Genomic DNA, 26,674 nt, shown 5'->3' on the forward strand with positions numbered 1-26,674 from the left:
ATTGGGTCAGTCATCAGGTGACCACGCACACACATTTAATCCATGTGGGAAGAGGCTTTAGCGACAGATTAGCTCACTCGCTAGCTGCTTGGCCTCATTGGACACATAGGCTGTCCCAGACTGGTGCTTTCCTAGTACTACCTTTCCAGACTTTGTCCCAGACTGATACTTTCCTAGTACTACCTTTCCAGACTTTCTCCCAGACTGGTACTTTCCTAGTACTACCTTTCCAGACTTTCTCCCAGACTGATACTTTCCTAGTACTACCTTTCCAGACTTTCTCCCAGACTGGTACTTTCCTAGTACTACCTTTCCAGACTTTCTCCCAGACTGATACTTTCCTAGTACTACCTTTCCAGACTTTCTCCCAGACTGATACTTTCCTAGTACTACCTTTCCAGACTTTCTCCCAGACTGGTACTTTCCTAGTACTACCTTTCCAGACTTTCTCCCAGACTGGTACTTTCCTAGTACTACCTTTCCAGACTTTGTCCCAGACTGGTACTTTCCTAGTACTACCTTTCCAGACTTTCTCCCAGACTGGTACTTTCTTAGTACTACCTTTCCAGACTTTCTCCCAGACTGGTACTTTCCTAGTACTACCTTTCCAGACTTTGTCCCAGACTGGTACTTTCCTAGTACTACCTTTCCAGACTTTCTCCCAGACTGGTACTTTCTTAGTACTACCTTTCCAGACTTTCTCCCAGACTGATACTTTCCTAGTACTACCTTTCCAAACTTTCTCCCAGACTGGTACTTTCCTAGTACTACCTTTCCAGACTTTCTCCCAGACTGATACTTTCCTAGTACTACCTTTCCAGACTTTCTCCCAGACTGGTACTTTCCTAGTACTACCTTTCCAGACTTTCTCCCAGACTGATACTTTCCTAGTACTACCTTTCCAGACTTTCTCCCAGACTGATACTTTCCTAGTACTACCTTTCCAGACTTTCTCCCAGACTGATACTTTCCTAGTACTACCTTTCCAGACTTTATCCCAGACCGGTACTTTCCTAGTATTACCTTTCCAGACTTTGTCCCAGACTGGTACTTTCCTAGTACTACCTTTCCAGACTTTCTCCCAGACTGATACTTTCTTAGTACTACCTTTCCAGACTTTCTCCCAGACTGATACTTTCCTAGTACTAACTTTCCAGACTTTCTCCCAGACTGATACTTTCCTAGTACTACCTTTCCAAACTTTCTCCCAGACTGGTACTTTCCTAGTACTACCTTTCCAGACTTTCTCCCAGACTGATACTTTCCTAGTACTACCTTTCCAGACTTTCTCCCAGACTGATACTTTCCTAGTACTACCTTTCCAGACTTTCTCCCAGACTGATACTTTCCTAGTACTACCTTTCCAGACTTTCTCCCAGACTGATACTTTCCTAGTACTACCTTTCCAGACTTTATCCCAGACCGGTACTTTCCTAGTATTACCTTTCCAGACTTTGTCCCAGACTGGTACTTTCCTAGTACTACCTTTCCAGACTTTCTCCCAGACCGGTACTTTCCTAGTACTACCTTTCCAGACTTTGTCCCAGACTGGTACTTTCCTAGTACTACCTTTCCAGACTTTCTCCCAGACCGGTACTTTCCTAGTACTACCTTTCCAGACTTTGTCCCAGACTGGTACTTTCCTAGTACTACCTTTCCAGACTTTGTCCCAGACTGGTACTTTTCTAGTACTACCTTTCCAGACTTTGTCCCAGACTGGTACTTTTCTAGTACTACCTTTCCAGACTTTGTCCCAGACTTGTACTTTCCTCGTATTACCTTTCCAGACTTTGTCCCAGACTGGTACTTTCCTAATACTACCTTTCCAGACTTTCTCCCAGACTGGTACTTTCCAAGTACTACCTTTCCAGACTTTCTCCCAGACTGGTACTTTCCTAGTACTACCTTTCCAGACTTTGTCCCAGACTGGTACTTTTCTAGTACTACCTTTCCAGACTTTGTCCCAGACTTGTACTTTCCTCGTATTACCTTTCCAGACTTTGTCCCAGACTGGTACTTTCCTAATACTACCTTTCCAGACTTTATCCCAGACCGGTACTTTCCTAGTATTACCTTTCCAGACTTTGTCCCAGACTGGTACTTTCCAAGTACTACCTTTCCAGACTTTGTCCCAGACTGGTACTTTCCTGGTACTACCTTTCCAGACTTTCTCCCAGACTGGTACTTTCCTAGTACTACATTTCCAGCCTTTTTACCAGACTGGTACTTTCCAAGTACTACCTTTCCAGACTTTGTCCCAGACTTGTACTTTCCTAGTACTACCTTTCCAGACTTTGTCTCAGACTGGTACTTTTCTAGTACTACCTTTCCAGACTTTCTCCCAGACCGGTACTTTCCTAGTATTACCTTTCCAGACTTTGTCCCAGACTGGTACTTTCCTAGTATTACCTTTCCAGACTTTGTCCCAGACTGGCACTTTCCTAGTACTACCTTTCCAGACTTGGTAATAAATCCACCCCAGTAGTTCCTAATGCAGCTGGTATTTTCTGCTGGCGGTTAGTTCCAGATGGTACTCACTCTCTGTGTCCTGGTGGTACTTACACATTCCCCTGGTAGTTTTCTTCATCCAGGAGGTGCTTCCTGGTCCTTTCTACTGGAGGCCCTTTTGGTTCCAGGTTGTACTTGAAATGCTCCTGGAGGGACTTTCTCATCCCATCTTTAGAGTATTCTCTGCTTTCTCGCTAGTTTCCCAAATCCTTCTGGTGGTATTTCAATGCCTTTCACCACTTCCTGTTCCAGGTAGTCCATGTATTCCCGCACATACCTGTAGATACTCCCTGTTGCTCCGGGTGTTTCCTAATTCAGTTCTTGGTTGCACTGTCTGGACCAGGTAGTCTTCCCAATTCTGTAGGAACTTCTAGTCCCTAGATGGTATTTCCATGTACAGGTAAGCTTTCTGCACCTGCTGGTACTTTCTAGTTTTTGAGTTACTTCCTGCTGAATGTTTGTGGTCAATGACCTTCCTCCTCTCTGGTGGTAGCTCCTGTTCTGGTCCCTACTTTGTAGTACTTCCTGCTTGTTATGTCACCCTCCAAGTCCAAGTAGTTGCTGAGTTCTTCTCTTCATGGCTGCTGCTCTCGCCCGCTAAGACTTGACAATCCAATTATTCCACCTGGCGGCAGATTGGTGCCGACGTCATGGCGTCCTCCCCCGACTCAGGAGCTATGCCACCATCTTCTAGAAGACTTAGCTTCATTAGCACAGCTAGCACCTAGTGGCAAACCATCCAGTGATGATGTACAATATTACCATGCCTTTCATGTACTTCTTGTATGCAGAGGCGTATTTTTTACTTTGTCATGGACAATGAATAAAAGTGAAATCAAACACCCCAAATGTATGCATTTTGAAAGATATCAATGTCAAATGTGTATTTAAGTAGGGCGCACACACTTTGAGGCTCCGTCAATTGTGGCTTGGCATCGTCTTGCTGAAATAAGCAGGGGCGTCCATGATAACAACACATGTTGTATGTACCTTTCAGCATGAATGGTGCCTTCACAGATGTGTAAGTTACCCATGTCTTGGCCACTAATACACCCCCATACCATCACACATGCTGCCTTTTACACTTTCACCCTGGAACAGTCCCCAAGCTTCTTTTCTTCTTTGCTCCACAGTTCCATCTTAGATGAGCTCGGGCCCAGCGAAGCGTTTCTGGGTGTTGTTGATAAATGGCTTTGGCTTTGCATAGTAGAGTTTTAACTTGCACTTACAGATGTAGCGACCAACTGTAGTTACTGACAGTGGTTTTCTGAAGTGTTCCTGAGCTCATGTGGTGATATCCTTTACACACTGATGTGGCTTTTTGATGCAGTAGCGCCTGAGGGATCCAAGGTGTGTAATATCATGACTTACCTGCAGTGATTTCTCCACATTCTCTCAACCTTTTGATGATATTACGGAGCGTATATGGTGAAATCCCTAAATTCCTTGGTTGAGAAATGTTGTTCTTCAACAATTTGCTCAGGCATTTGTTGACAAAGTGGTGACCCTTGACCTGTGACCCTCGCCCCGTCCTTGTTTGTGAATGATTGAGCATTTCATGGAAGCTGCTTTTACACCCAATCATGGCACCCACCTGTTCCCAATTAGCCTGCACACCTGTGGGATGTTCCAAATAAGTCTTTGATGAGCATTCCTCAACTTTCTCACTCTTTTTTGCCACTCGTGCCAGCTTTTTTGAAACATGTCGCAGCCATTAAATTCTAAGTTCATGATTATTTGCAAAAAATAAGAAAGTTTCTCAGTGTGAACATGAAATATCTTGTCTTTGCAGTCTATTCTTGGACCCCGACTTAAAGAAGTGTAAAAACTGATTGGGGTGTTACCATTTAGTGATCAATTGTAGGGAATATGTACTGTACTGTGCAACCTACTAATACAAGTTTCAATCAATCAATCAATCAATTCAATTGAATATAAGTTGAAAAGGATTTGCAAATCATTGTTTTTATTTAGCATTTACTAAGGGTGTAACGGTACATACACATTTTGGTTCGGAACATACGTCGGTTTAGAGGTCACGGTTCGGTTCATTTTCGGTACAGTAATAAAAAAAATATATATATATATATATATAAATATATATATATGTTTTGGTTATTTATTTACCAAATTTGTAAACGGTGGCTTTATCCTTTTAACATTGGGAACACTATAATAATTCTGCCCAAAAATAGAAATAGCTGTGTGTGTGTGATGGATGTGAGTGTAGCGCCACCACGAGGATGATCAGTGAGACAGCAGGCGGTCATGAATGCTAAGCATAACAATAACATACATATACACACACACACACACACACACACACACACACACACACACACATAACAATAACATACATATACACACATAACAATAACATACATATACACACACACATAACAATAACATACATATACACACACACACACACACACACACACACACATAACAATAACATACATATACACACATAACAATAACATACATATACACACACACACATAACAATAACATACATATACACACATAACAATAACATACATATACACACACACATAACAATAACATACATATACACACATAACAATAACATACATATACACACACACATAACAATAACATACATATACACATACACATAACAATAACATCCATATACACACACACACATAACAATAACATACATACACACACACACACATAACAATAACATACATATACACACACACACATAACATTAACATACATATACACACACACACATAACAATAACATACATATACACATAACAATAACATACATATACACATAACAATAACATACATATACACACACACACATAACATTAACATACATATACACACACACACATAACAATAACATACATATACACATAACAATAACATACATATACATACACACACACATAACAATAACATACATATACATACACACACACATAACAATAACATACATACAGAGCCGGCCCAAGGCATAAGCGTACTAAGCGCTTGCTTAGGGCCCTGCGGCCACCAGGGGGCCCCCAAAAGCAATTAACAAAAAATTATTTATTTTTATTTTTTTCCATGTACGAGTCTGACTGATGATTTCTAAATGATCAAAGATATATTATTGTACAAAAACACAATTTTAGGTCAACATTTTTGCACATTGCTGTTTCAGGTTTTTGTTACCAAAATAATAAAGTGAATCAGAATCAGCTTTATTGTCCAGTTATGTTTAACACACATGGAATTTAACTTCAGTAGACTGCGCTCTCTTTGTACAAAGTAAACATTAAATATGAACAATTAACTAAAAATGTAAACTAGTAATTAAAGACTAATATGTACAAGACTGATGAGACAAGATGACACTTTTACTGTAAATACAAAGCTTTATCACTTGGACTGTTCAACCCCAGGCTGAATGTTTTCTACATTTTAAGATTAGGAACCATATGTGGCACTCTGGACATCATTCGTTCATTCATTGGTATTATTTATGTTCTTAACTGGGCCACCCCCATATCTTTATAAATGACATGTCATTTGTAAAGACATGCCAGGCTGACAATAGGATCATGTAAACAACACTGCCAGAGCCGCAATGACTTTATAGTAGGTGTGTGAATGATCAACAATCAATATTATTGGCAGAAATAGAGGGCCCCAAAATCAAATTTTGCTTAGGGCCCCATGGAGGCTTGGGCCGGCACTGCATACATATACACACAGGGTCCATTGCCAGGGTTGATGTAGTCAACATATATAAAATAGAAACTAAATAAGATAAGGTTTAGAATGGTTTCTTAACAAAACCTTTCTACATATAAAGTGCTTTTTTTGATTGATTGAGACTTTTATGAGTAGACTGCACAGTACACAGTACACAGTACACAGTACACAGTATACAATATGCACAGTACAGTACATATTCCGTACAATTGACCACTAAATTGTAACACCCCAATCAGTTTTTCCACGTGTTTAAGTCCACGTTATCAACATTAAACTGCTTCAAGTTGTTGCTCAGATGAAATAAAATGACAACATATAAGACGTGCAACATTAAACAGTTTCAAGTCAACTCAGCCTCAGATGAACTTTTCTTTCCCCCCCATCCTTTGTAACTGGTGACTTTCATTCAATGTTCATGTTTTTTGCCAGAAACATCAGTTTGTCCACTTTGTGTGCAGAAAGAGCAGACCTGCTTGCACTTACAACGTCTCCAGCTGTGGAAAATACCTTTCAGTGTGCACGGAGGTAGCAGGTATGGATGGCCAGGTCGTGCCTGGCTAACTTGGCAGTACTCATTGTTCTTCAATCAATCAATCAATCAAAGTTGATTTATATAGCCCTAAATCACAAGTGTCTCAAAGGGCTGCACAAGCCACAACCACATCCTCGGTACAGTGGCTCCAAATGTAGTTTTTAATGCAATATGGTCTTAAATCTGCTGCTATAAAAACATTTCTTATTGCTTTAGCCCTGCCTGACTCGCCGAGGAGAGGCTGCTTGAATGCGGTGTTTGTACCACGCTCGTCTTTCTCTTGGTTGAAGCCATGTTCACTTGGGGCGGGTGCTGCTTCAAATGCCTCAGCATGTTTGACGTGTTGAAGCCATGTTCACTTGGGGCAGGTGCTGCTTCAAATGCCTCAGCATGTTTGACGTGTTGAAGCCATGTTCACTTGGGGCGGGTGCTGCTTCAAATGCCTTAGCATGTTTGACGTGTTGAAGCCATGTTCACTTGGGGCGGGTGCTGCTTCAAATGCCTTAGCATGTTTGACGTGTTGAAGCCATGTTCACTTGGGGCGGGTGCTGCTTCAAATGCCTCAGCATGTTTGACGTGTTGAAGCCATGTTCACTTGGGGCAGGTGCTGCTTCAAATGCCTCAGCATGTTTGACGTGTTGAAGCCATGTTCACTTGCTGCTTCAAATGCCTCAGCATGTTTGACGTGTTGTCAGAAGCAAACTCTACTGCTGCTCAACAATGTCGTCCACTTCTCGTCCTCCATTGTTGTATCGCACCACCAAGCCCGAGTGTCATATTGGATGTGGCTACAAGCTATGCTAGCTCAACACGTTGGATCATCCAGGCCAAAGTCACCTTGGTTGAGGCTCAAGGTCATGTCGTCCTTGTCCTGAGTCAAGCCCACAATGAGGTGCAAGCCAAATAAAAAGCATATTGGAGCAGCCATGCTAATAATCAACTTTGGGGTCACAACTGCTTGATTGATTGCTTCAACATTTCTTTACTGCTCTCTAATCTTGCAACCTTTCTTCTTTACTCTCATCTATTCTTGTTCTTTACTGTCTTTTATTGTTCTTTACGGTCTTATATTCTTGTTGTTTGCTGTCATCTATTCTTGTTGTTTACTGTCTTTTATTGTTGTTGTTTACAGTCTTCCATCGTTGTTGTTTACTGTCTTCTATTGTTGTTGTTTCCTGTCTTCTATTGTTGTTTTCTGTCTTCTATTGTTGTTGTTTACTGTCTTCTATTGTTGTTGTTTACTTTCATCTATTCGTGTTCTTTACTGTCTTCTATTGTTGTTGTGTACTGTCTTTTATTGTTTACTGTCTTCTATTGTTGTTGTTTACTGTCTTCTATTGTTGTTTGCTGTCTTCTATTGTTATCGTTTACTGTCTTCTCTTGTTGTTTACTTTCATCTATTCTTGTTCTTTACTGTCTTTTATTGTTCTTTACTGTCTTCTATTGTTGTTTACGGTCATCTACTGTTGTTTACTGTCATCTATTGTTGTTTACAGTCTTCTATTGTTGTTTACTGTTTATTGTTGTTTACTGTTTTCTAATGTTGTATACTGTCTTCTATTGTTCTTTACTGTCTTATATTGTTGTTTACTGTCATCTATTGTTGTTTACTCTCAACTATTGTTTACTGTTGTCTACTGTAGTTTACTGTTGTCTATTGTTGTTTAATGTCTTCTATTGTTGTTTACTGTCTTCTATTGTTTACTGTTTATTGTTGTTCACTGTTTTCTATTGTTTTTTTTACTGTTTATTGTAGTTTACTCTTTTCTATTGCTGTTTACTGTCATCTATTGTTGTTTACTGTTGGTTTGCTGTCATATATTGTTGTTTACTGTCTTCTATTGGTGTTTACTGTCTTCTATTGGTGTTTACTGTTTATTGTTGTTTACTGTTTTCTATTGTTGTTTACTGTCTTCTGTTGTTGTTTACTGTCTTGTATTGTTGTTTACTGTCTTCTATTGTTGTTTACTGTCATCTATTATTGTTTACTGTCTTCCATTGTTGTTTACTGTCTTCTATTGTTGTTTACTGTCAATGGTGGTAAGTTACAAGTATTGAAGAATGAAAATGGTGGTAAGTTACAGATATTGAAGGTTGAAAATAGTGGTAAGTTACAAGTATTGAAGGTTGAAAATGGTGGTAAGTTACAAATATTGAAGGTTGAAAATGGTGGTAAGTAAACATGGTGGGTGACCTTCATTGGGTGGATGATGAAGAAGAGGGCGGAGCTACAAATAAAGGTGTGGTCATGTGTACTGTGTTGTAGTGACTTGCCATTCTGTATCGGCAACAAAACAATAAACACTCCTACAGACACCACACATGGGACGCTTAGTGAGTATGAAATGTTGTAGTTATATTGTAAAACTTAGTGAGTATGAAATGTTGTAGTTATATTGTAAAACTTAGTGAGTATGAAATGTTGTAGTTATATTGTAAAACTTAGTGAGTATGAAATGTTGTAGTTTTATTGTAAAACTTAGTGAGTATGAAATGTTGTAGTTATATTGTAAAACTTACAAACGTTGCTAGGAGTGATGAATGAAGAATCCACACGAGTAGAAACGCTATAGACGGTTTTACTTCCGGTTTAAGGCTTTAAAACAGGAAGTATATTTTCAACCCGCAACACCTGCAGTGAGCGAACTCGGCCGAAAGAGGGCGCCATGGCACAAATAGTACACCTTTTCAGTGTTTCTGCGTGTGTTGAATCACAACTATTGAACAAAAAACAAAAACTAGTGAACACAAAACAAAAACTGGTGAACACAAAACTAAAACTATTGAACACAAAACAAAAACTAGTGAACACAAAACTAAAACTATTGAACACAAAACAAAAACTAGTGAACACAAAACAAAAACTAGTGAATACATAACTAAAACTATTGAACACAAAACAAAAACTAGTGAACACAAAACAACAACTAGTGAACATAAAACAAAAACTAGTGAACACAAAACTAAAAACTAGTGAACACAAAACAAAAACTAGTGAACACAAAACTAAAAACTAGTGAACACAAAACTAAAAACTAGTGAACAAAAAACTAGTGAACACAAAACAAAAACTAGTGAACACAAAACAAAAACTAGTGAACACAAAACTAAAAACTAGTGAACACAAAACAACAACTAGTGAACACAAAACAAAAACTATTGAACACAAAACAAAAACTAGTGAACACAAAAAAATCCATGAATTAGCCGCACTGTTTTAAAGGCGTTGGAATTAAAGAAGAGGTTCATAATCCATAATTTGGGGTATTTACACGTCCAAAGTGTCCTCGGCAGAAGAGTATCAGAAAGTATCCAGTAACAAATAGAAGAGTATTAGAAAGTATCCAGTAACAAACAAAAGAGTATTAGAAAGTATCCAGTAACAAACAGAAGAGTATTAGAAAGTATCCAGTAACAAACAGAAGAGTATTAGAAAGTATCCAGTAACAAACAGAAGAGTATTAGAAAGTATCCAGTAACAAACAAAAGAGTATTAGAAAGTATCCAGTAACAAACAGAAGAGTATTAGAAAGTATCCAGTAACAAACAGAAGAGTATTAGAAAGTATCCAGTAACAAACAATAGAGTATTAGAAAGTATCCAGTAACAAACAGAAGAGTATTAGAAAGTATCCAGTAACAAACAGAAGAGTATTAGAAAGTATCCAGTAACAAACAATAGAGTATTAGAAAGTATCCAGTAACAAACAGAAGAGTATTAGAAAGTATCCAATAACAAACAGAAGAGTATTAGAAAGTATCCAGTAACAAACAGAAGAGTATTAGAAAGTATCCAGTAACAAACAATAGAGTATTAGAAAGTATCCAGTAACAAACAATAGAGTATTGGAAAGTATCCAGTAACAAACAGAAGATTATTGGAAAGTATCCAGTAACAAACAGAAGAGTATTAGAAAGTATCCAGTAACAAACAGAAGAGTATTAGAAAGTATCCAGTAACAAAGGTGTCCTGGGCTGAATGTAATGAACTATTGTGACCACCAGGTGTCACCAAAACCCAAAAGAAGAACATTAAGTGGAGTGGAACAAGAAGTTGCCTCTATCTATATTCCAGATGTAGAATTTATGACACAGCCAAAGAGTTAGTGAACAAATACAAATGATGACAATTCCATCAATCCAGTTAATGACAAAGCCACGTAATCCATGATGTAGAGGAAGAACCACAGATCCCTTCCCCATCAACAACAATGCTAATCAAGCAGACTTTGTGAGAGACAACAAGGATTACTTTGAGGAAAATGATGATCTAGAACCTTACATTTTAAAATGATGATCTAGAACCTTACATTTTAAAATGATGATCTAGAACCTTACATTTTAAAATGATGATCTAGAACCTTACATTTTTGAGCCCGAACACAAGAAGGATGAGTAATATGTTTTAGAAGGTGAGTGCTAACGGGATGTAGCTTTATTGAAACACTATAGCATTAGCAGCATTGCTAGGTGCTAAACATGCAAACTGACCATAATAAAACAAACACTCACTGTATTATATATTTGTATTGTATTATATATTTGTATTGTATTAAACACTGTATTATATATTTGTATTGTATTATATATTTGTATTGTATTATACACTGTATTATATATTTGTATTGTATTATACACTGTATTATATATTTGTATTGTATTATATATTTGTATTATATATGAATATTGGCACTGTGTCCCGACAGGATGCTCACATAGTTGATCTGTTTAGATGAAGATTCAATGGTGATCCTCACCAAGGGTTAAAAAACTAGCGTCTTTTTGTGTCTATTTGACTCTCTGGAGGGATTGAAAGTGGACCCGCCTGTGGCTCAATGGCCACTTTTGTGACAGATGCATGAATTATCACTTTTGTGGCAGATGCACTAAAATAGTCCGTCTGCGTTAGCGCTCATAATAACAATATTACTCAGATACTACTAATAATAATAACAATATTACTCAGATACTACTAATAATAATAATAATATTACTCAGATACTAATAATAATAATAATATTACTCAGATACTAATAATAATAATAATAATATTACTCAGATACTACTACTAATAATAATATTACTCAGATACTACTACTAATAATAATCATATTACTCAGATACTAATAATAATAATATTACTCAGATACTACTACTAATAATAATCATATTACTCAGATACTAATAATAATAATATTACTCAGATACTACTAATAATAATAATAATATTACTCAGATACTAATAATAATAATAATATTACTCAGATACTAATAATAATAATAATAATAATATTACTCAGCTACTACTACTAATAATAATAATATTACTCAGATACTAATAATAATAATAATAATATTACTCAGATACTACTACTAATAATAATCATATTACTCAGATACTAATAATAATAATATTACTCAGATACTACTAATAATCCATCCATCCATCCATCTTCTTCCGCTTATACGAGGTCGGGTCGCGGGGGCAGCAGCCTAAGCAGGGAAGCCCAGACTTCCCTCTCCCCAGCCACTTCATCCAGCTCCTCCTGTGGGACCCCGAGGCGTTCCCAGGCCAGCCGGGAGACATAGTCTTCCCAACGTGTCCTGGGTCTTCCCCGTGGCCTCCTACCGGTCGGACGTGCCCGAAACACCTTCCTAGGGAGGCGTTCGGGTGGCATCCTGACCAGATGCCCGAACCACCTCATCTGGCTCCTCTCCATGTGGAGGAGCAGCGGCTTTACTTTGAGCTCCTCCCGGATGGCAGAGCTTCTCACCCTATCTCTAAGGGAGAGACCCACCACTCGGCGGAGGAAACTCATTTGGGCCGCTTGTACCCGTGATCTTGTCCTTTCAGTCATGACCCAAAGCTCATGACCATAGGTGAGGATGGGAACGTAGATCGACCGGTAAATCGAGAGCTTTGCCTTCCGGCTCAGCTCCTTCTTCACCACAACGGATCGATACAGCGTCCGCATTACTGAAGACGCCGCACCGATCCGCCTGTCCATCTCACCATCCACTCTTCCCCCACTCGTGAACAAGACTCCGAGGTACTTGAACTCCTCCACTTGGGGCAAGATCTCCTCCCCAACCCGGAGATGGCACTCCACCCTTTTCCGGGAGAGAACCATGGACTCGGACTTGGAGGTGCTGATTCTCATCCCAGTCGCTTCACACTCGGCTGTGAACCGATCCAGTGAGAGCTGAAGATCTTGGCCAGATGAAGCCATCAGGACCACATCATCTGCAAAAAGCAGAGACCTAATCCTGCAGCCACCAAACCAGATCCCCTCAACGCCTTGACTGCGCCTAGAAATTCTGTCCATAAAGATTATGAACAGAATGGGTGACAAAGGGCAGCCTTGGCGGAGTCCAACCTTCACTGGAAACATGTCCGACTTACTGCCGGCAATGCGGACCAAGCTCTGACACTGATCATACAGGGAGCGGACTGCCACAATCAGACAGTCCGTTACCCCATACTCTCTGAGCACTCCCCACAGGACTTCCCGGGGTACACGGTCGAATGCCTTCTCCAAGTCCACAAAGCACATGTAGACTGGTTGGGCAAACTCCCATGCACCCTCAAGGACCCTGCCGAGAGTATAGAGCTGGTCCACAGTTCCACGACCAGGACGAAAACCACACTGTTCCTCCTGAATCCGAGGTTCGACTATCCGGCGTAGCCTCCTCTCCAGTACACCTGAATAGACCTTACCGGGAAGGCTGAGGAGTGTGATCCCACGATAGTTGGAACACACCCTCCGGTTCCCCTTCTTAAAGAGAGGAACCACCACCCCGGTCTGCCAATCCAGAGGTACCGCCCCCGATGTCCACGCGATGTTGCAGAGTCTTGTCAACCAAGACAGCCCCACAGCATCCAGAGCCTTAAGGAACTCCGGGCGGATCTCATCTACCCCCGGGGCCTTGCCACCGAGGAGCTTTTTAACTACCTCGGCAACCTCAGCCCCAGAAATAGGAGAGCCCATCACAGATTCCCCAGGCACTGCTTCCTCATAGGAAGAGGTGCTGGTAGGATTGAGGAGGTCTTCGAAGTATTCTCTCCACCGATCCACAACATCCGCAGTCGAGGTCAGCAGAACACCATCCCCACCATACACGGTGTTGACACTGCACTGCTTCCCCTTCCTGAGGCGGCGGATGGTGGTCCAGAATCGCTTCGAAGCCGTCCGGAAGTCTTTTTCCATGGCCTCCCCGAACTCCTCCCATGTCCGAGTTTTTGCCTCCGCGACCGCTGAAGCCGCACACCGCTTGGCTACTAATAATAATAATAATATTACTCAGATACTACTACTACTAATAATAATATTACTCAGATACTAATAATAATAATATTACTCATATTTGCAGGTCAGGACATCATAATAATAATATTAATAATAATAATAATAATAAAAAAAATGAATTAGATGGAGTATTGTTGGTGCTTGTGGATGAGAGTATAATAAGAGTACAATGAGAGTACAATGAAAGTATAATGAGAGTATAATGAGAGTACAATGAGAGTACAATGAAAGTATAATGAGAGTATAATGAGAGTATAATGAGAGTATAATGAGAGTGTAATGAGAGTATAATGAGAGTGTAATGAGAATACAATGAGAGTATAATGAGAGTAAAATGAGAGTATAATGAGAGTACAATGAGAGTATAATGAGAGTATAATGAGAGTGTAATGAGAGTATAATGAGAGTACAATGAGAGTATAATGAGAGTATAATGAGAGTACAATGAGAGTGTAATGAGTGTACAATGAGAGTGTAATGAGAGTATAATGAGAGTATAATGAGAGTGTAATGAGAGTATAATGAGAGTGTATTGAGAATACAATGAGAGTATAATGAGAGTAAAATGAGAGTATAATGAGAGTACAATGAGAGTATAATGAGAGTGTAATGAGAGTATAATGAGAGTATAATGAGAGTACAATGAGAGTATAATGAGAGTGTAATGAGAGTATAATGAGTGTACAATGAGAGTGTAATGAGAGTATAATGAGAGTGTAATGAGAGTATAATGAGAGTGTAATGAGAGTATAATGAGAGTGTAATGAGAGTATAATGAGAGTATAATGAGAGTACAATGAGAGTATAATGAGAGTACAATGAGAGTACAATGAGAGTATAATGAGAGTAAAATGAGAGTATAATGAGAGTACAATGAGAGTATAATGAGAGTATAATGAGAGTGTAATGAGAGTATAATGAGAGTACAATGAGAGTATAATGAGAGTATAATGAGAGTACAATGAGAGTGTAATGAGTGTACAATGAGAGTGTAATGAGAGTATAATGAGAATATAATGAGAGTACAATGAGAGTGTAATGAGAGTATAATGAGAGTACAATGAGAGTATAATGAGAGTATAATGAGAGTACAATGAGAGTACAATGAGAGTACAATGAGAGTACAATGAGAGGACCTCCATCTGTTCACTTAGTTGTTACATATTTAGGTTTTTAAATGCATGATAAAAGCCAAGCATGTGTGTTCTTCCATCCATCCATTTTTCTACCGCTTGTCCCTTTTGGGGTTGTGTTCTTGTCCTACATAAATATTGTGAATGATAAACAGCACATCTTTTTACAACTTGTGCATCTTTCCAGTATGACTTCCCTAATAATCTGGTCAGAGTGCAGAAGACTTACTACGCTGACCTTGGAAATACCAGCAGCCCAAGATTCAAAATGGCCCACTGAAATTGTGGCATGTTGACATACTTTGTGTTGACATACTTTGTGTTGACATACTTTGTGTTGACATACTATACTTTGTGTTGACATACTTTGTGTTGACATACTTAGTGTTGACATACTTTGTGTTGACATACTTTGTGTTGACATACTTTGTGTTGACATACTTTGTGTTGACATACTTAGTGTTGACATACTTTGTGTTGACATACTTAGTGTTGACATACTTTGTGTTGACATACTTTGTGTTGACATACTTTGTGTTGACATACTTTGTGTTGACATACTTAGTGTTGACATACTTTGTGTTGACATACTTTGTGTTGACATACTTAGTGTTGACATACTTTGTGTTGACATACTTTGTGTTGACATACTTTGTGTTGACATACTTAGTGTTGACATACTTTGTGTTGACATACTTAGTGTTGACATACTTTGTGTTGACATACTTTGTGTTGACATACTTAGTGTTGACATACTTTGTGTTGACATACTTTGTGTTGACATACTTAGTGTTGACATACTTTGTGTTGACATACTTTGTGTTGACATACTTTGTGTTGACATACTTTGTGTTGACATACTTAGTGTTGACATACTTTGTGTTGACATACTTAGTGTTGACATACTTTGTGTTGACATACTTTGTGTTGACATACTTAGTGTTGACATACTTTGTGTTGACATACTTAGTGTTGACATACTTTGTGTTGACATACTTTGTGTTGACATACTTAGTGTTGACATACTTTGTGTTGACATACTTTGTGTTGACATACTTTGTGTTGACATACTTAGTGTTGACATACTTTGTGTTGACATACTTTGTGTTGACATACTTTGTGTTGACATACTTTCATGGACACAACTAACTTGTTGTTGCAGTCCACTGCCACAGGGACTGCAGATGGAAATGACCTCTAATCTATAATCTATAATCTATAATCTATATCTGTCTTTCACCTTGATCTTTCTGTGCATTGTCCCTTTAAATAAATACAGCAACACCTTCTGTTTACAGACACACCTTCTGTTTACAGGCACACCTTCTGTTTACAGCCACGCCTTCTGTTTACAGACACACCTTCTGTTTACAGACACACCTTCTGTTTACAGGCACACCTTCTGTTTACAGCCACGCCTTCTGTTTACAGCCACACCTTCTGTTTACAGACACACCTTCTGTTTACAGACACACCTTCTGTTTACAGGCACACCTTCTGTTTACAGCCACGCCTTCTGTTTACAGCCACACCTTCTGTTTACAGGCACACCTTCTGTTTACAGCCACACCTTCTGTTTACAGACACACCTTCTGTTTACAGGCACACTTTCTTTTTACAGGTCACCTTCTGTTTACAGACACGCCTTCTGTTTACAGCCACACCTTCTGTTTACAGACACACCTTCTGTTTACAGCCACGCCTTCTGTTTACAGGTCACCTTCTGTTTACAGGCACACCTTCTGTTTACAGGCACACCACCGTGTCCTTTAAAGGTCACCTGAAAACAACCTTGCAACATTTGTAAACTGAGACAACATCCATGTACCAACGTTGGATCCACCTTGTTGTTTGGAAAATGACCACATTTCAATATCAAATCAACGTCACAACATGATGCATAAAAGCATGTTGTTTCAACGTTATATTGGAGTTGTAGAATATTGCTTGGGAAATGACCACATTTCAATGTCAAATCAATGTCACAACCTGACATTGAATAAACGTCAAAAGCATGTTGTTTCAATGTTGTATTTGTCTTGTAGAATATTGCTTGGGAAATGACCACATTTCAATGTTAAATCAACGTCAGACATTGATTAAACATCGTCAAAAAGCATGTTGTTTCAACCTTGTAGGCAAAATGACCACATTTCAATGTCAAATCAACATCACAACCCATCATTGAATAAACGTCGTCAAAAAGCATGTTGTTTCAACCTTGTATTTGTCTTGTCGAATATTGGCTTGGAAATGATCACATTTCAATGTCAAATCAAGGTCACAACCCAACATTGATTAAACGTTGTCAAAAAGCATGTTGTTAGGAAAGATCACATTTCAATGTCAAATTAACATCCATTAAACGTCCTCAAAAAGCATGTTGTTTCAAGGTTATGTTGAGGACATAAGTCAACAAGTTGTCAAGGTCGTTGACAAAGTCGTACATTGGTGACACTACTGGCCACATTTACACCAACTCTCATTCAACTATCATCCTCAAAGTAGTGGTTGCCAATTGAGTGGAGTGTTACTGTTCAAATCATCCTGAAAGTAGTGGTTGCCAATAGAGTGGCGTGTTACTGTTCAAATCATCCTGAAAGTAGTGGTTGCCAATAGAGTGGAGTGTTACTGTTGAAATCATCCTGAAAGTAGTGGTTGCCAATAGAGTGGAGTGTTACTGTTCAAATCATCCTGAAAGTAGTGGTTGCCAATAGAGTGTAGTGTTACTGTTCAAATCATCCTGAAAGTAGTGGTTGCCAATAGAGTGGCGTGTTACTGTTCAAATCATCCTGAAAGTAGTGGTTACCAATAGAGTGGAGTGTTACTGTTCAAATCATCCTGAAAGTAGTGGTTGCCATTAGAGTGGAGTGCTACTGTTCAAATCATCCTGAAAGTAGTGGTTGCCAATAGAGTGGAGTGTTACTGTTCAAATCATCCTGAAAGTAGTGGTTGCCAATAGAGTGGCGTGTTACTGTTCAAATCATCCTGAAAGTAGTGGTTGCCAATAGAGTGGCGTGTTACTGTTCAAATCATCCTGAAAGTAGTGGTTGCCAATTGAGTGTAGAGTTACTGTTCAAATCATCCTCAAAGTAGTGGTTGCCAATAGAGTGGAGTGTTACTGTTCAAATCATCCTGAAAGTAGTGGTTGCCAATAGAGTGTAGTGTTACTGTTCAAATCATCCTGAAAGTAGTGGTTGCCAATTGAGTGTAGAGTTACTGTTCAAATCATCCTGAAAGTAGTGGTTGCCAATAGAGTGGAGTGTTACTGTTCAAATCATCCTGAAAGTAGTGGTTGCCAATAGAGTGGCGTGTTACTGTTCAAATCATCCTGAAAGTAGTGGTTGCCAATAGAGTGGAGTGTTACTGTTCAAATCATCCTGAAAGTAGTGGTTGCCAATTGAGTGTAGAGTTACTGTTCAAATCATCCTGAAAGTAGTGGTTGCCAATAGAGTGGAGTGTTACTGTTCAAATCATCCTGAAAGTAGTGGTTGCCAATAGAGTGTAGTGTTACTGTTCAAATCATCCTGAAAGTAGTGGTTGCCAATTGAGTGTAGAGTTACTGTTCAAATCATCCTCAAAGTAGTGGTTGCCAATAGAGTGGAGTGTTACTGTTCAAATCATCCTAAAAGTAGTGGTTGCCAATAGAGTGGAGTGTTATTGTTCAAATCATCCTGAAAGTAGTGGTTGCCAATAGAGTGGAGTGTTACTTTTCAAATCATCCTGAAAGTAGTGGTTGCCAATAGAGTGGAGTGTTACTGTTGAACGTGTGTGATGATGATGAGGAGAACATGCACAGCATGGAGCCAAGAAAGAGAAGAAAGGTGTGAGGAAGGAGAACTTAGTCCATGGTTCTTCATGTGGTCCTGGGTCCTGGTGGGCGTGGCCTAACGCACCAACACTTTGCAACGGTCCCTGGGAGCAGCTTTTCTTTTGGCTGCTGAGCAGTTGTTGGATGTGATGTCACTTCTCTCTCTCAGCGCCCGCTTCAATAGTTTTGCTCTTTTTCCAATTTGTGGCCAGGTGCTAAAGAGGAAGAAAGACGGGGGCGGAGCTCCTCAATCACCTGTTAAGTCGGGCGGCCTCGAGCGCTCGTGGTTGCCCCCGGTTACCTAGAGGAGGGGCTACTGCACTCGGAGGCGGGGCAACAGAACTGATGGGCGATGTCATCATCGTCCTCCTCTCTGAGAGACAGACACAGACAGACGGAGAGAGGAAGGAAGGAAGGAAGGAAGGAAGGAGTCAGGAGAAGATGGCGACAGGAGAAGAAGCAGAAGGTGTGGTCACATGGAGACAAGGAGCTTCATGCACTTCTCAGGCCTGTGAGCCTCACCATGTCCTCAGGGGACTTTTGGCCATGGAGTGGGTGAAGTGTGAGGCCACACCCACTCAAGTACTGGGACGTAAGAACCGCTTGAGGAGACTTGAGTCTCCTCCAAGACCTCCTCTTGTGAGGAAGAAGTCTAGCAGGTGTCCAAGAATTTATGAATCAAGCAGTGGAGGAAAATGCACTTTTTGGGTCATTTTGCCTGTGATTGACAAACGTTACGTAAGACAAGAACACACCTTTTCATGCATTCTAAATCCTAAACAAACATCAGCAAGAGTCAGCAAAAGTCATTAAATATCCCAAAACCAGCAACATTACTTTATTTACATCTCCTGACCTGAATATTAACCATTAGCCATATTATTATAAAATTATGCATTCTAAATCGTAAATAAACATTAGCAAAAGTCAGCTAACAATGGAGTTAATGAGAGCTTCTCAATTCCGCCCATAAAGTCCTCTAAAAACATCCTGCCAACAATCCGGCATTTACATCTGCTGACCTGAATACGAAGCAAGTAGTAGCAATATTTTATAAGCGCTAACACATTTTAGCGGCACACTGATCGCACAAACTAGCGTATGCTGCTACATTGCCACGCTGAGCTGCTTCAAGTGGGTGAAAGTTACATGTAGATGACTCTCACCTGCATAGTAGAAGGTTGTGCACATGAACAAAGAAGTTGGTCAACTTTGACATCCAACTTAGATTCGGAGATGGCCAGAAAGACAGGATAAGATTTGTATTTATTATTTACCTTTTCGTAAGGATTATGAAGAATTCTTCATCTAACCAAGAAAATATAAACATCCCAGCAGTCTTTATCCCAGTGAGAGCAGACATTGTACAGTAAGTGGTTGTGTTATTATGGTCGTAGTTTGTGTATCTTGTTTAGCACTTAGCAATACTGCTACATGAAGCATGGAAGTTGAATATGTTTAGTAAAACTTGTAGATCATCCTCTTTATATTCAGGCTTAAAAATATACATTTCTGGATCATCAATTGTCACAAAGTAGTTTTTGTTGGCTCTCATCAAGTCTCCTGTGATTAGTAGTTAGTACACTGAAACATCTCACAATCTCAGCAAGTATATGTTATTATGAATGTTACTAGATACTACATATATACTTACATCATGTATATATTACATGTTATTATGAATGTTACTACATGACATATATACTTACATCATGTATATATTACATGTTATTATGAGTGTTACTACATGACATATATACTTACATCATGTATATATTACATGTTATTATGAATGTTACTACATGACATATATACTTACATCATGTATATATTACATGTTATTATGAATGTTACTACATGACATATATACTTACATCATGTATATATTACATGTTATTATGAATGTTACTAGATACTACATATATACTTACATCATGTATATATTACATGTTATTATGAATGTTACTACATGACATATATACTTACATCATGTATATATTACATGTTATTATGAATGTTACTAGATACTACATATATACTTACATCATGTATATATTACATGTTATTATGAATGTTACTACATGACATATATACTTACATCACGTATATATTACATGTTATTATGAATGTTACTACATGACATATGTACTTACATCATATATATATTACATGTTATTATGAATGTTACTAGATACTACATATATACTTACATCATGTATATCCATCCATCCATTTTCTACCGCGTATTCCCATATATTACATGTTATTATGAATGTTACTACATGACATGTATACTTACATCATGTATATATTACATGTTATTATGAATGTTACTAGATACTACATATATACTTATATCATGTATATATGACATGTTATTATGAATGTTACTACATGACATATATACTTACATCATGTATATATTACATGTTATTATGAATGTTACTACATGACATATATACTTACATCATGTATATATTACATGTTATTATGAGTGTTACTACATGACATATATACTTACATCATGTATATATTACATGTTATTATGAATGTTACTACATGACATATATACTTACATCATGTATATATTACATGTTATTATGAATGTTACTACATGACATATATACTTACAGGATGTATATATTACATGTTATTATGAATGTTACTACATGACATATATACTTACAGGATGTATATACATGTTGATAGAGATGTGTGTTTAAAAGTGCTGTATAGGTGGAATAGAACAATGGCCTAAAAATAATAAAAAGATGTATTTAGTACTACAAAAGCCTAAAAAGAATAAAAAGATGTATTTAGTACTACAAAGGATGACCAAAAAGTGCAGTTCCTCTTGAATTGATTCTGTGTCCCAATACTTTTGAGTGAGTAAGTGAAATAGAACCAAGTGAAGGCGGAGCTCCGTAAGAAAGTCACATGACCTCACATGACAGCCAATTGTGGGAGTGGCTAATGTCACATGACCTATGACAGCCAACTGTGGGAGTGGCTAATGTCACATGACCTCACATGACAGCCAATTGTGGGAGTGGCTAATGTCACATGACCTATGACAGCCAACTGTGGGAGTGGCTAAAGTCACATGACCCCACATGACAGCCAACTGTGGGAGTGGCTAATGTCACATGACCTCACATGACAGCCAACTGTGGGAGTGGCTAATGTCACATGACCTCACATGACAGTCAACTGTGGGAGTGGCTAAAGTCACATGACCCCACATGACAGCCAACTGTGGGAGTGGCTAATGTCACATGACCTCACATGACAGCCAACTGTGGGAGTGGCTAATGTCACATGACCTCACATGACAGCCAACTGTGGGAGTGGCTAATGTCACATGACCTCACATGACAGCCAACTGTGGGAGTGGCTAAAGTCACATGACCTCACATGACAGCCAACTGTGGGAGTGGCTAATGTCACATGACCTCACATGTGATGATTGGATGTGATGTGGGGGAGGAGCTAAGTGATGAGTGTACTACTTCTTACCTAATACTACTACTTCTTACCTAATACTACTACTACTACTTCTTACCTAATACTAATACTACTACTTCTTACCTAATACTACTACTACTACTTCTTACCTAATACTACTACTTCTTACCTAATATTAATACTACTACTTCTTACCTAACACTACTACTTCTTGCCTAATACTAATACTACTACTTCTTACCTAATACTACTACTTCTTACCTAATACTATTACTTCTTGCCTAATACTAATACTAATACTTCTTACCTAATACTACTACTTCTTACCTAATACTACTACTTCTTACCTAATAATACTACTACTACTTCTTACCTAATACTAATGCTACTATTTCTTACCTAATACTACTACTTCTTACCTAATACTAATACTTCTTACCTAATACTACTACTACTACTACTACTACTACTTCTTACCTAATACTAATACTACTACTTCTTACCTAATACTACTACTTCTTACCTAATACTAATACTTCTTACCTAATACTACTACTTCTTACCTAATATTAATACTACTACTTCTTACCTAATACTACTACTACTTACCAAATACTACTACTTACCTAATACCAATACTACTACTTCTTACCTAACACTACTACTTCTTACTTAATACTACTACTTCTTACTTAATACTTATACTACTACTTCTTACCTAATACTACTACTTCTTACCTAATACTACTACTACTTACCTAATACTACTACTTCTTACCTAATACTACTACTTCTTACCTAATACTAATACTTCTTACCTAATACTACTACTTCTTACCTACTACTAATACTACTACTTATTACCTAATACCACTACTTCTTACCTAATACTACTACTTCTTACCTAATACTACTTGCTACCTAATACTACTACTTCTTACCTAATATTACTATTTCTTACCTAATACTACTACTTCTTACCTAATAAATAAATAAATGATAAATGGGTTGTACTTGTATAGCGCTTTTCTACCTTCAAGGTACTCAAAGCGCTTTGACACACTACTACTTACCTAATACTACTACTTCTTACCTAAAACACACTACTTCTTACCTAATACTCCTACTTCTTACCTAATACTACTATTTCTTACCTAATACTACTACTTCTTACCTAATACACACTACTACTTACCTAATACTACTACTTCTTACCTAATACTACTACTTCTTACCTAATACTACTACTTCTTACCTAAAACACACTACTTCTTACCTAATACTCCTACTTCTTACCTAATACTACTACTTCTTACCTAATACTACTACTTCTTACCTAATAATACTACTACTACTTCTTACCTAATACTAATGCTACTATTTCTTACCTAATACTACTACTTCTTACCTAATACTACTACTTCTTACCTAATACTAATACTTTTTACCTAATACTACTACTACTACTACTACTTCTTACCTAATACTACTACTTCTTACCTAATACTAATACTACTACTTCTTACCTAATACTACTACCTCTTACCTAATATTAATACTACTACTTCTTACCTAATACTACTACTACTTACCAAATACTACTACTTACCTAATACCAATACTACTACTTCTTACCTAACACTACTACTTCTTACTTAATACTACTACTTCTTACTTAATACTTATACTACTACTTCTTACCTAATACTACTACTTCTTACCTAATACTACTACTACTTACCTAATACTACTACTTCTTACCTAATACTACTACTTCTTACCTAATACTAATACTTCTTACCTAATACTACTACTTCTTACCTACTACTAATACTACTACTTATTACCTAATACCACTACTTCTTACCTAATACTACTACTTCTTACCTAATACTACTTCTTACCTAATACTACTACTTCTTACCTAATATTACTATTTCTTACCTAATACTACTACTTCTTACCTAATACACACTACTACTTACCTAATACTACTACTTCTTACCTAAAACACACTACTTCTTACCTAATACTACTATTTCTTACCTAATACTACTACTTCTTACCTAATACACACTACTACTTACCTAATACTACTACTTCTTACCTAAAACACACTACTTCTTACCTAATACTCCTACTTCTTACCTACTACTACTACTACTTCTTACCTAATACACATTACTTCTTACCTAATACACACTACTACTTACCTAATACACACTACTACTTACCTAATACACACTACTACCCACCTAATACACACTACTACATACCTAATACACACTACTACTTACCTAATACACACTACTACTTACCTAATACTACTACTTCTTACCTAATACACACTACTACTTACCTAATACTACTACTTCTTACCTAAAACACACTACTTCTTACCTAATACTACTATTTCTTACCTAATACTACTACTTCTTACCTAATACACACTACTACTTACCTAATACTACTACTTCTTACCTAAAACACACTACTTCTTACCTAATACTCCTACTTCTTACCTACTACTACTACTTCTTACCTAATACACACTACTTCTTACCTAATACACACTACTACTTACCTAATACACACTACTACTTAAATACGTGCTGGATCTGAGCTTGGCCCTCACGGATCAAAGGCATGGAAGATGAACTTGGATATACTTTAGAGTTTAGAGAAGTCAGTGTGCAGCTTGTATAGCACTTCAGACTCAAGCGTGGCGGTGGGCTGCACGAGTTCTTCTGGCATTTCCACCATGACAAGTTGCTATACAAGCTGTACTCTGACTACTCTGAAGAACATCCAGGTTCTTATTTCCTTCTACGGTATGGTCCCGCCACAAGAAATGGGACTGGTATAATGCTGGTGGTGGTGGTGGGGGTGGGGGGGGACTCTGGCCCTTACCTTGCCTGCTCCTGGTGCTTGGCGGGGGGCAGGGCGCAGGGAGGCTGGGGCAGGCGGAGGCGCGCGGGGCAGCAGTACTGATGGTAGGTGGTGTGGCTGTTAGGAGGGAGACTGGAGGAGTAGAGAGAGGAGGAAGGACTGGTGATGGTGGAGGGACGGCATGAGGAGGCGGGGGTGCTAGCAGAGAAAGACCTGACAGAAAGAAGGAGAGAGAGGGAGGATAGTCGAGGGGGGAGAAAGAGGAAAAATAAAGTCAAGAGAGAAACAGAGAAAGGTAGACGACGACGACAAGCACACAGAAACAAACATTAGCACATCTATAAGTCTTCTTCATCTATAGCAGGTCATTAGTCACAAGCACACAGAAACAAACATTAGCACATCTATAAGTCTTCTTCATGTCATTAGTCACAAGCACACAGAAACAAACATTAGCACATCTATAAGTCTTCTTCATCTATGGCAGGTCATTAATCACAAGCACACAGAAACAAACATTAGCACATCTATAAGTCTTCTTCATGTCATTAGTCACAAGCACACATTAGCTTAGCGCACAAGCATAGCAACTACACTTTTGTGTTAGCGTCACGCACACGCCACATTACTAGCAGTTAGCATCACAAAGGTACATGTACAGTGAGGAGGAGGAGGATGCAGGTAGGTTACTTTCAAGGGCGCTAGCTGTTAGCACACTAGCACCTAGCAACACATTATGGAATGTTGCCATTTGGCGCCGAGCAGGGGAGATCCGGTGGCGTTGTGACGGCCAACCGCTTGAAGGACGACGACTGTGACTGGCTGAAGTCGCCGCTAACGACATTGAGCCACCGAATGAGTCATCCTGGAGCTGTGAGAGCGCCACTCGTCTCCTTCACGCCTTTCCTCGCTCTAAAGTCACGCTGAGAGAGGGAGGCTACCAAGAAGTGACAAGCATGTTTTGGAGTATTATTAGGACACTTTGAATTACATGCATGCTTGGGAGTATTATTAAGTTTACGTTTTACGGTTTCCTGTTTGCCGTCAATGACTGCTCGCTGTTGCGAAAAAAGACAAGTATTATCTTTCTAACTGTGTGCTTCTAATTGTTTTACAGCTTTCTTTATTCCTTCCCAAACATACTTAGTAGTCTTATCTATCTTGTAAACCACCCGCTCTCTCTCTCTCTCTCAGCTAGCTAGCTGCTAAGCTAACAAAGCTTAGCGTGGCGACGGTCTGAAGGAATCTGCTCCCCACGCGTTGCGACTACTTCTCCGAAGATAGCAAGAA

The 26,674-nt window shown here is 38.6% G+C and overlaps 2 protein-coding genes across 6 annotated transcripts in view; both read right to left on the reverse strand.

Moving 5' to 3' along the window:
- slc36a1 (solute carrier family 36 member 1) overlaps positions 1-26,674 on the reverse strand; it is a 532,187-nt gene that overhangs the window by 31,857 nt on the left and 473,656 nt on the right. The gene's annotated exons all lie outside the window — the stretch shown is intronic.
- LOC133581212 (uncharacterized) overlaps positions 17,546-26,674 on the reverse strand; it is a 41,196-nt gene continuing 32,067 nt past the window's right edge. For all 5 annotated transcript variants that reach the window (XM_061935309.1, XM_061935307.1, XM_061935310.1 and 2 more), the window contains exons 3-4: positions 25,406-25,597; positions 17,546-19,403 (exon numbers count right to left, since the gene is read on the reverse strand). In XM_061935309.1, coding sequence (XP_061791293.2) covers positions 19,282-19,403; positions 25,406-25,597 — 314 coding nt within the window. In that variant the 3' untranslated portion in view covers positions 17,546-19,281. The remainder of the gene's footprint in view (positions 19,404-25,405; positions 25,598-26,674) is intronic.

The sequence above is a fragment of the Nerophis lumbriciformis genome, linkage group LG16 (genome assembly GCF_033978685.3).
Source record: "Nerophis lumbriciformis linkage group LG16, RoL_Nlum_v2.1, whole genome shotgun sequence".
NCBI lineage: Eukaryota > Metazoa > Chordata > Actinopteri > Syngnathiformes > Syngnathidae > Nerophis > Nerophis lumbriciformis.